The 12808-nt window shown below is 26.0% G+C and overlaps 3 protein-coding genes across 3 annotated transcripts; 1 reads left to right on the forward strand and 2 right to left on the reverse strand.

The window, feature by feature from the left end:
- Positions 1–33: 33 nt before the first annotated feature.
- Positions 34–2082, reverse strand: LOC107168807 (galactose mutarotase-like). The gene is made up of 6 exons (XM_089219844.1): positions 1930–2082; positions 1713–1875; positions 1288–1658; positions 973–1214; positions 517–904; positions 34–449 (listed from the first exon to the last, which is right to left on the reverse strand). The coding sequence occupies exons 1-6, from the start codon at positions 2080–2082 to the stop codon at positions 360–362; spliced, it is 1407 nt and encodes a 468-aa protein (XP_089075970.1). The 3' UTR covers positions 34–359.
- On the reverse strand, positions 2082–6560 carry LOC107168748 (Nuclear envelope integral membrane protein). Its single transcript, XM_089219846.1, has 8 exons — positions 6245–6560; positions 4702–4835; positions 4415–4634; positions 4142–4308; positions 3861–4076; positions 2749–2858; positions 2518–2682; positions 2082–2457 (listed from the first exon to the last, which is right to left on the reverse strand). The coding sequence occupies exons 1-8, from the start codon at positions 6336–6338 to the stop codon at positions 2298–2300; spliced, it is 1266 nt and encodes a 421-aa protein (XP_089075972.1). The 5' UTR covers positions 6339–6560; the 3' UTR covers positions 2082–2297.
- A 138-nt stretch (positions 6561–6698) lies between these two features.
- LOC107168742 (ubiquitin carboxyl-terminal hydrolase calypso) lies at positions 6699–9181 on the forward strand. Its single transcript, XM_089221656.1, has 3 exons — positions 6699–7718; positions 8350–8623; positions 8683–9181. Exons 1-3 carry the CDS (start codon positions 6792–6794, stop codon positions 9006–9008), a joined length of 1527 nt encoding a protein of 508 aa, XP_089077782.1. The 5' UTR covers positions 6699–6791; the 3' UTR covers positions 9009–9181.
- The last annotated feature ends 3627 nt before the right edge of the window (positions 9182–12808 follow it).

Raw genomic sequence — 12808 nt, forward strand, 5'->3', positions numbered from 1 at the left:
AAGGACAATTTAGTTATATTTATTTACACGAGATTATTAAAAAGCATTTTATTTTGTTACCAATGACAACTCAATAGGTTTAGTCAAAACTAAATGTAGGTGAGCCAACCTATAGAAACAGACACGAGTTGATAAATAATAACTATGAACACTCATAATAGTCATAATCTTTGAGAATAATGTGCTGATCAATTCAGTAATTTCAAAGTCTAAAGCCCTATACAAATTTATATTAATTTTTATAATTTATATACACTCAGTTACTTCCTATAATCCTTGTAAATTCGTTAATTTTTTGTTGTTATAATAAATTATGAGTTATTTTCAGTCCAGTAAACTATATTTTTTGACAAATATTCTTAATCAGTTGAAGAAATAACTCCAAATTTATAAATGACTTGCTGGCTATACATATTGGATGGTTTCAGAATAATACTGTTAAAGTTTTTCTAGAACATTTCCAAATATTCAAATTATTATTTTTATGCATAAATTAACAATAATCAATAAAATTACATGTATAACAGCATCTGGAAATAGTTGTGGACGTATGCAAATTCCAGAATGTTTGTTATATATAGTATTCAATTTGCCTTTGATGGGCTTGATTTCATGGACATTGTTAACCTGTGTTGAGGACACTTTTATTTCATAATCTAAATTGTGTTCTTCTTCAATTAGTTCTGTGTCACTCAAAAATGTATATTCTTCAGAGATAAGACTCTGTTGTTCATTTTCATATGTATTAAATTTGGCTAGCGGTGTTTCTATATCAGTTACCTTCAGAACCTCTTCTTTGAATAATGATTTACCATAATTTGGAAAATCTTGAGCAGTATTTATATAGATACAAGGCATATCCGTGTAAATATCCAACATGCGACCACTTTGTTTATGCATTAAACTGAATAAAATAATGTTTAGCATTATAATCAAATATATATTGAGTGATACAATTGTATTTATGTTTACCTGGCTGCTAAATTAAATGCTTTGCGATCTTTTCCTTTGAACAATTTAAACGTATGATTGTATCCAAAACCAGGAACTAGAGGGAAAGCTTTTTTTAATAATCTTGGAACACGTAAGTCAAGACATGTGTGATGCACATTTTTAATCAAACCAACAGGTCTTCGCTCTGGTAATTTAATTGCTACATATTCTTCTGCGTTGACCATAATTGAATGATTCATAAGTTCAGACTCTCCAGTGTTCTATAACATGTTCCATATTATTATTTTAATAATATTAAACCACGAATAATGTTTAACTATTTATTGTTTTTACTTGTCCAGCTAAATTGAAGAACATATTTGAGGCTATATTTACTGGAGTTGATTTTGATGTCATACCAACATAGTTTACAACTAATTCATTTTTGCAAGTCAAACGAAATGTTGTCCGAACTTGAAATGTTCCTGGATAGCCTTGTTCACCATCTTTACTTGAATATGTTAATACCAGTTCACTATCTTTTACATAACCATCCCATATGACCTTATCAAATCCTTTTTCACCACCATTGAAGTGATGACCATCACGATTTTTAATAAGTTCATAAATTTCTCCTTTGTCGTCTTCGAGATGTCCGTTACTAATATAATCTGTAACTCTGCCTAATGTACCACCAATGGAGTGTGTATTCTGTAACCTATAATCTATTCAACACATTGACATAATGATGACTAAGTTTCATATGATACACTACTGACCTTCAATTGAGTCAAAGCCCAGTAAAACATCTTCTAGCTCACCCAATGAATTTGGTACCCAGCAGGAAATAACAGTAGCGCCATAATTAATGATTTCAATAGCAACTTTTTGTTCATTCATTAAAGTATATTTAGTCACTCTGACATTTTGTCCATTATCATCCTTCATAGAAAATAAAGTTTAATACTGAAATAGACATTTGAAATAAATGGTTACTTTAATGCATCCATAGTTGTCTACAATGATATGATTAGTATCATTCACTCTTTTTTGTCGTTCTTCTGTTTCATAAACTAAATCATTGAATTTATCAGCAATAATTGGATTTAACAACATAGTTTCAGAAGAAGGTTTTTTAGAACTATTCATTTTTAAACTAAAAATAATTTATTAAGTCTATTATGTGCATAACAACATGAAGCTTAAAAATAAATATTATTAATTATTAAGTTGCTTATCATTTTAATTTTTAAGGCCAATAAAAAAAAAAATTACACCACTAGAAACAACACTAACAACACAAGTTATTTACATTTTTGTAAAGAAAATCAAAAAAATTAAAATTTCATAATTAAACACAAATTTTAGTCGCTGTCACTCGAGTAGCTTAACTTTTGTACATCATCAGACAAACTATCATCTTCTGATTCATAGTTGTACTCTGTATCATCATCTAATTCTTTTTCGTGTTCTTTGACTGATTCTGTACTGACGTGGGCTGATGTTTCCATGAACTCGGCAAATCTAGAATATAGTTGAAAGTATTTTACTTTTATATCAATTGATTTACTGATTAATAATTACTTTTTAGGATTGTGTAATCTGCTCACAACTTTCCATGTATCGCAATTTGGACTATTACAGTATTTTCGAAGTTCTTCGAGTGCTTTAGGTGTTTCAATCAAAGCTTGTTGTATATACTCATCTTCAGATAATAACCGTGGTTTTGGTTTACTTTTAGGTAATAATCTACAAGATAAATGGTAAGTTATTCACAAACTTTTTAAATAAATAGCAAAAATATAGTCGACTCACCCAAAAGGCAGTGCAAACTTTGTGTAATAGAGTATAATACACAAAATATCCACTAAAACCATAGCTTCTAAATGAAAACTACATGATGTGACCAAAGCCAAGCCAATTAACTGAAATAAATAAAAATCATAATAATATATATAGATTTCAATCTGTATAAAATAGTTTAACAGGAAGTCAATGGTAAAAATTTTGGCTGTTAAACTAAAAAAAATAATTTAAAATATCTATAAATAACCTAGTGTAAATTAATATAAATATTTCTAAAATTGCATTATTTAGAATATGATAATTAATTAATAGTGGAGTAACATCACAACATTATTTGAATAATAATAAAATACTAAATACTCTGATAATAATTGTTATTAATATTTTTGATTTCCAATTATATTAAAAATTGATTTTCAGACACTCAAGATAATATCTGTCAAGTTATTATCATAATTTTTTTTTTAATTACTCCATAATAATAGAAATTGTTAATTCACATTAAACACAATTGAATGTAAATTGAAAATAAGGGTTATATGATATTATTAAAAAAGTACAAGAAATTTAAAAACAAATTTAATTTGCTACCAAAACCTACTTTTGAAAATTAAGATTGAAGCACTTTTTCTTCAAGCCTAAGAATAAAAAAATTAAAAAATAGACTACGGATAGGACACACTAGAATCACACACGGTTTCTTCAAGGCCAAAGAGGAACCCCCCATCTGCACAACCTACGGAACAAATCTCACTGTCAAGCACATCATATCGGACTGCATAAAGTATAATCAAGAAAGGATCAAACACGGGATATCACACAACCTCGATGCAGCCCTTGGAGCCAATCACCAACTCAACGCAGATTTAATTAACTTCTTCAAACAAACCAATATTTATAACCAAATCTAAACATGTATGCAAACGTAATGTAAAAAATAAAATAACTAATGGCCTTTGTTGCCAAAGTTGTAAACGATCAATAAAAAAAAAAAAATTAAAAGTCATTGCTATGTTCATAATATTAAATATGAATATTTTTACAGTTATATGAGTTGTTTAGTTAGTCAATCCAATAATTTATAATATTAAGGTACAATTAAAAATATATACAAGAATTACCTGCAATGTCCATCTTATGAGGTCGATGGACCTTGGATTTGTTACTGGCCCATATCTATAGCAAACCACAAAACTGGCTAACATAGAGAAAACAATATATCCCAATATATACTTATAATATAATATTAATATCATATTGAGATTCTCTACCAACATCTGAATAGCATAGAGACTTAACATACAACTTGCTCCTAAATATCCCACCAACAATCTTTTCTATAAAAAAATTAATAAAACTATATTATATGTATATTATAACACAGAAATTATAAAATATATACCTTAGGGATTAAACGACTGATGAGTAATATTATAACCACAAATGATGCAGTTACACCTACTGTAATTCCACATAAGTAGTAAAACAATGAATTATGGCTTAATCGAGCAGAATATCCAAATAGAAAAATACCAACTATAAACATTGCCAGTCTTTTAATATCTAATGCTGTAAAAATATAAAAGTATATCTATGATTAATATTTGCTAACATATTGTAACACTAATGTATAGCTAGTTAATATAATAATATATACAAATATAAGGCTTTTTACCAATAGAGTGAATTATTATTTTGAAATCTGCATTTGTTTTTATACTGAAACAAGATGGTTTAAATGGATCTAATTTAAAATACTTCCTTTTCCAAACATAGGATATTATTTTGTTCAAAGATAATATAGTCTCATCAGATAGCATTTGTTCTTCAACTAAATACTGATCTGCTGCTTGGTATACAATGAAGTCATCAGTTTTTTCAATTATTAAATCTACCTATATAATAAATTATATAATATTCATTCATACATTTTCAAAGAATAATTATATACATTGTACTTACTGTAATTGTTTGAAAAACATTAAGTAAACTTTTATCGTTTCCTGCATAGCAATATATTGGAGGTAATGAGTATTGTCTTTCCAGTAAAGAACAACAATTTTTTGTATCTTCTGCATTGATTGGATATACTATACCTGCAGAATTATTGTTTAAATTGAATCATAATATATCATAATTAGTATACTTATATTTAGTCTTTTATCATCATAATTCATAAGTAAAGTGTTAAATTTCTAAAAATGTCAATTTATTATTAGTTTATTTTTATTTAAATATAGTAAATTCAAGACCAATCACTAATTATAAGGCAAACGAGTTTCAATATAAACTTTTTTCAATCTTGTCAAGAGTTAATGACTTTTATTCAGTTATAGATTTAAAAATATTGTTTCTATTATGACTTTTTGAAATAAAAATATTATCATCATGGGCATAAAACGCATGTTACTCACATAATTTAACATATAAATATTTTGATAGATGTATACATATTCAGTCAAACACCTATGAATTAGTAGCATAAAGGGAGACTGGGGGCTTAATAGCCTCTCTAAATGATTTATCAAATGAAAACGGTATGTTTGCAATTTATGAAATTAATTTTAATTATTTTGTCATAACTCCAAAACTAATAATCTATAGATTTTTCTTTAAACACATTAAAAATACAAACATTGAAGCTGTATAAAAATGAATTGTTGTAATATTTATACATAACACTTTTAACATAGATAGAGACCTATAAAATGTTCAATTGAAATTTTGAAATTCTTGTAAGTACATGTACCTACAGTTCACAATTATAATTTGAACTACACCATGATTTAAAGTACCTAGATAGTAGCTTAAAAAATGTTCAGTTCTAGTTACATAAATATTTTATATAATATGTTGTTAAGTTAAGCTGTTCATGTTAACATAATGAAAATTTAAATAATATATGACAAGACAGATTAGGATGTAGATGTAAGGCCTCCCGAGATTTTTTTAACCAAATACTTAAGCCCTCCCCCCAAATATTTTACAAGATTTCTCGCTATAATTATCTAAGGACTTATTATTTTAATTGTTCAAATAGTTGGATTCAAGGTTTGGATAAAGACATAGTATATTTCCAGGAAATTAAAATCGGTAAATGTTAAAATAATACAAAATTGCTTGAAAAAATATAACAAAATCAAGAGAAGAACATATTATACATAATCTAAATAATGAAGATGATCCTTTTAAGGCATATTATTTTTAGTTCTGTTCATACATTGTTTATAAATGTTTTCTATTTCTAATATACTATGTTTTATTACATTTAATTAGAAATCAATATAATATTTAAAAATAAAGTTTTATTTCAAAAGTTAACCTTGGCTTTGGATATAAAATGTAGATAGCTACATTGTTTTAGCCGTTATCTAGTGATAGTAAAAAAATAGATAAAAAAATTAATAAATTTAAATAATTTGCAATGCAAAGTTATTGTATAATACATCGTTGAAATAATAGGTACCTAAAGTAAATTAATCTAATTATAAATAAATATACTTACTGTTCGATTGTGAGTGAATTAAAGATACGAATGTGAGAAATAAAAATCCAATTTTAAATATCGACATTTTAAAATGTGCAATAGTTACACACATTTTAGATACTAAAAAATTAACAATATTCTTGTCAATCGTCACTTGTCAGATAAAAAAGGAACGTAAGTTAAAAGTTGACAGTCGTCACAAAATATAAATAACCCAACGAAAAAAATAGTAACATGGTAATAATAATATTAGCCTACAATATTATCATGACAAAATGACAATATTAAATTGTTATGATTCTTATTTTTAAATTTGATTATTTTACTTATTACTCTTTTGTTGTTACGTCTTCATTACTTGTTCTTAAATAACGAACTTTAACATTTAAAACCATAACCTAGATTACAGTTTCATGGAATAAACTGTCTTATCAAGATTTGTATACTTGATAAATGATAGATGATTTATGATAGTTGATAAAAATTATTTCTGTGAAATTCAAAATTCAAATTTTAGTGTTCTAGTATTCTATTCTTTAAATGTTGTTATGTTAACTTTGTTAAAATGCCAGTGGATCTACATAGGCTCATCCAAGGATGGTTGGAATTAGAAAGCGATCCTGGTTTGTTTACTTTGCTTTTAGAAGACTTTGGCGTGAAAGGAGTTCAGTTAGAAGAAATTTATGACCTTCAAAAACCATTGGACAGTCCAGTTTATGGTTTTATTTTTTTGTTCCGATGGATTGAAGAGCGTCGTAGCCGCAGAAAAATTGTAGACCAAACAGACATATTTGTCAAAGATGATGATGCTATTAACAGCATATTTTTTGCGCAGCAAATGATACCTAATAGTTGTGCTACTCATGCACTGCTGTCTATTTTGCTAAATTGTTCAGATATACATCTAGGTGAGACATTGGGACATCTTAAGGAACACACTAAAGGTATGAATCCAGAAAATAAAGGATGGGCTATTGGAAACACTCCTGAATTAGCACGAGCACACAATTCGCATGCTATGCCAAAAAGTAGACCACGTATGGATAAAACACCAGGGTTAACAACTGGACGGTTTACCGGAGAGGCGTATCACTTTGTCAGTTATGTGCCCATAAATGGTCATTTATATGAATTGGACGGGCTGAAACCTTATCCAATGGACCATGGACCTTGGGCTGAAGATGAAGATTGGACTGAAAAGTTTAGAAGAGTGATAAGTGATCGACTTGGAGCAGCAGCTGAGTATAGTGATATACGGTTTAATCTGATGGCTGTTGTTCCGGACAAACGTTTAGCTATTACCCACAAATTAAATATGCTCAAAACAAATAGACAAATTGTATTAGAAGCTTTACAACAACTTGTATTAGTAGATGACTTTGAAAAAAAGAAAAAAAACAATGATAATGATAATGATCAATCGCCTAGTAAATGTGTAAAAAAAGACATTTCACCCATTCCTGGCACATCAAAAGACTATAATGAAGAAAAGGTGATATGATTTGTTTCAATCTTAAAAAAAAATTTAAACTTTTTTAGTATTTATTATTTAATTTAAATAGGTATACAGAATAATAATTTATTTGCTAAATTTGTGTCCATTTAATTTTTATACTATAATATAATATGATACATTGTAATTATTATTTTAATTTCAGACTTCAGGTTGACTTTTTTATATTCAAAAATCTAATAGCTATATTAAATCAAACTGAATAATTTATATTTTAAAGCCAGTACTACGTATTGTACATTTTTATAACAATATAATTTTCACATTCATATATTTGTATGATGGATCTATATAACAGAAGTAAAACAAAGTAACACAATACTTACCATATGATTATAAACATGAAAATTATTATGCGGCAAGTCAAAGCCCTCAAAAAAATTATAATTCAGTGTATCTCAATCAAATTTTACCTCAAATGCTGCATTTTCTAAAGATACATAATCTTACTGAAACATAAATTGCATTTAAAATTAATTTAATAAGTTGTCAAATCAGCTTCTATTCTTTATGCAAAATTTATAATAATGTTGAAATTATGTTTTAATGTTATAATTTATATAAATGCTTTTGTTTTTGAGCCTAACATTTGAGTTTAATAATTTTTCAGACGTGTCCAGAATCAGATAATATTGTAGTAATCCGTGTACAATCATCAAGTGGTGGAACAGAAGGGGATGGGAATCCAGAAGACATTAAAAGTGTATGTCTAGAAGCAGGAGCTTTGCCCAAAGGATGGGAAACGCCTTCTAGTCATTCTTCAGATAAAGAAGATAATAATGATCAAAAATTGGAAAATAATATAAAATCCAATCATACATTTTCTCCTAAAGACTTATTGGCTCTAGTAAAAAATTTAGAACTTGAAATAAACATGAGTGAAGGTAATCTAATTAAAAATATTAAAAAATTGACCAAGTTAAATATTTATTTAATATTTCAGGTATCTTACGAGAAGAAAATGAAAAACGAAATAAATATAAAATTGATGATTGTCGACGTACACATAATTATGATCAGTTTATATGTACGTTTTTAACTATGTTGGCTCAAAAAGGTATATTACCTGATTTAGTACAACAACATTTGGGTGCACAAAAGAAAAATACAAATGCACAGCTTTCACTTTCTGTACAATCTCAATCTACAAATCAAGCACAGGTGAAATCAAAATCCAATAAAACAAATTCAAAAAGTAATACAACGTCAACTACAACAAGGCTCAGGACAAAACGCAAGACAACTACTAAAAAACGACGTAAATCATGACAGGTCATTATTATTACTCGAGAATATTTCACTTGAGTGCTTCATGTATTGATGGTGGAAGTAAATCTTTATACCTATTGTAGGTCTTTCGCCATTTATAGTTGTTATAATACATCACTGCTATTAACATTGTTATCAATCTATGGTTTTTAAATATAATAAGCAATTTATAATGTTTAGTGGCTTTGTCATTAAACTAAAACTTACTAACTTATTTAACATTAGAGTTATAAATAATATATATTCAACTTGAAAAAAAGTTAAGATGAGTAGCTTACTTAATACTAATATTTGCTGATCCTTTTGCTTAATTTCTATGAGATTAGTGATGAAACTATGAATGAATTATCAGATTTAGTATAATTCAAACAGTTAGATAAAGATCTCAAAAAATCAAATAATTTAGATGTTTGGTTATTGTTGTTTTAAAATGTGATATTAAAATTCATTAAATACTTTTGGTATTTTAAATTCTTTCTTCCCACAATAACACAAAACACTAGGATTTTAGTTTTACTAATGAATAATCAAATGTTTCATTTCATCAGTATCCCAAATACTATTATGAATTGTTTAAAAGATTTTAATTTAAAAATTAAGTCTGTATCAATATAAAATTATTTTTATTCTCTTTATAATTTATAAATATTTCTTTGTATTTTAAATTCTGAGTGAGAATGAAGAAAATGCTTTTATTTTGGAAAACATTTCATAAAATAGGTTTATTAAAATCTTTATTTATTAAAAAATATTATGATAATTAATATCATTATAACATCAATTAAACTGATAGCATTTAAAATTATAAATAACTGATGGTTTTGGAGAAATTTAAAAAAAAATTTTCATTATTTATTTTCATTAAATTTGTTATGAAGTAATAAAAATAATTTTAAAATGTTATGAATGCTTCAAAATATTTATTTAAACTGTGAAGCATTTTTTATACAGTTAAAATAAACTTAGTTAACCTAAAATTGTCTACACTTTAAACTTTCTCCCAATCTCTGAAATTTCCTATCCTTAGATAACTCAAACTTTTTGTCTGGTCCCTTCAACTTCAAGGTAACCAAGTTAAGCTGTACATATCTCTTTTTACAATAAAAAAATCGTTAAATGTAAAATTACCAGTAGATTGCATACGTAATTTGGTTCATTTAAAAAATATAATTAATTATTTTCAATTCTAAGGAAGTATGAAATTTCAGTTTGATATAAATCTTTACCGAAATTATGTACTATAATTTTAAACAATACATAAATCTACTCTAGTTGTACAAAATCTAAAAGATCTCTTTTCAGAACTGTTTTATTAATGCAATAATAATTGCTTTCAGTGATAATTTATTACATTTGAATATTTAATGTAATGCCTTGCCTACCTTTATTACACAACTCTTCTAAAGTAGTGACCATCTAATCTAAAATGTACGCCAACTTTATTAAATTATAATTATTTATTGATTATTACCTTTTATTTTATTTTTTAATAGTCTTATAATATATACAGGTGTCCTTTGAGAATTTACCAATTCGATATCTCCTTAGATAATAATTATATAATAAACTGTTTTTTTTATTAGACTCACATAGACAAGGGCTTTTATTTTTAATTTAATTCAATTTTTTGATAAATTTTGACCTTTCAACATTTTATTTTCACAAATCTCATGATTTTTAATACATTTTTTAGTTAGTAGATAAAATGGCAAAAACTGGTTTTTATCCTGACGGCGAGTTCTCTTCTTTGGCTAATGGGTATATTCTGTATCCTGTATATATACCGGGTGATTATTTTATCATTGAACACTCATTATTTCAAAAATTATTTATGTTTTTGATAATATTATTTTACATAGTTTCAAGTTGTTAAAAAATCAACGTTTTTATTAAAAAATTATATATTTAAATATTTTTTATCCTTATCATTTTTTAAGTTTTTTACTTTTTTGAATGACAACATAGAGTTTTAATTTCATATTCCAAAGCAGAATAATTTTCTAAGTATTTTGATTCATAAAAATGGAATTTAGGACTAGTAGTTTATGAGTTATAAGTATTTAAAGTTTAGACAAGCGGAGTAGTGGACAAATATTATGCGGGGTAACACCATACCACTCCACTCTGCCAATCTAAACTTTAAATACTTATAAGTTATAACTGATAAACTACTCGTCCTAAATTTTATTTTTATTAATCAAAATACTTAGAAAAATATTCTGCTTTGGAATATGAAATTAAAACTATGTTGTCATTCAAAAAATTAAAAAACATAAAAAATGACAAGGATAAAATATTTAAAAATATAATTTTTTAATAAAAGCGTTGATTTTCAACAACTTGAAACTATGTAAAAAAATATTTTCTAAAACATTTATAATTTTTGAAATAATGAGTGTTCAATGATAAAAGAATCACCCGGTATATATAAATATTATAATTTTATAAAATGTATGTATTGTAATTAATTTTCTTGACAACAATGTAAACTTTTAATTTTATAGTGGTGGGACAAGGACTTGTAGGACTGTACAGTTACTTTATCTGTTTGGCTTTACACTATTCAGCTGCCCATCTTATAAAAGAACTTTAATAAATGCTTATTAATATAAATAGTTTTAGATCTAAAATAAAATAAATAATTATTTATAAATAAATAAAATTAATAAAAAAGCATAAACTAATAAGGCTAAAATATGCATTAATTGTTTTTATGTAGATTGGCAGAAATACAAAATTAAATATTAAAAAAAAAATAATTCAAGTTATTAAATTACAGTAAAATCTCATTAATCCAGACTATTTAATCCAGAAAGTCGTCCGTTTTATAATATTTATTATTAGTATTATCATAAAAATACTTCAAAATTAATTGCAGCAGACTAAAATAAACATTTGAACATCATCTTTTATATTTCTTCATAATTCTGCAATTTACAAACATTTGGTGGGTCTGCATGAAGTATTTATTAAATAAATTAATGTCAAATAAGTCAACAAAAGATTCAGAAGTTTTAAAAATATTTTTTCTTAATTCCATACAGGGCCGTATTTAGGAATTTGACACCAAGAGGCAACAAAAAAATACGCTTCATTAATCATTATACAAAATACAAATTTAAATTATAAAAAAATTAGCCCCCCTCTCCTACTCAGTCGCCCGGGGCAACAGTACCCTGTAGCTCCCCCCTAAATACGGCTCTGATTCCATATAATGCTAAGAAAACTTTTTATTTCATGTTAGTATGTTATCAATGTTTTTTATTCATTTACAAAAATATATGAACATTTAATTTGCATAGAAAATATCTTTACTTACCTTTATAAATATGTCTTGTTAATTTTTTAAAACATTTTAATTTCTTTAAGAAATATTTTATCAATTAATATCATGAGATTATGAGATCATGAAATTATACTCATGATTCATGAACATTGAACTTATAGTCTAATAAAATATTTTTTTTTAGGATACTTCACCTAAACTGTTCGCTTTATGTTTTTACAATTGAAATTATGAATAAAAGCAATATTTAAACTTTTTTAAAACCCAAGGTTCTATTTTTTTATATTCTATGTTCATTTATGTTCTATTATTTTCTGATTTAATGCAGTTAAAGCCTAAAAACTATGGAAATTCCAAACCTAAATAAATACATTTTCATATATTTTTCTTTGTAAAGATAGTTGTTTAAGTTGTAAATGGGATGTCCTTTTTAACGGATCACTTGTATATTATATATAGGGCACGGTTGCCGTTACATTTGCAACATTTCTTCTACTTACAAATTATAATTACT

This window comes from Diuraphis noxia, unplaced genomic scaffold, assembly GCF_037042655.1.
Source record: "Diuraphis noxia isolate RWA-SAM2 unplaced genomic scaffold, SU_Dnox_SAM2 contig0002, whole genome shotgun sequence".
Lineage (NCBI taxonomy): Eukaryota > Metazoa > Arthropoda > Insecta > Hemiptera > Aphididae > Diuraphis > Diuraphis noxia.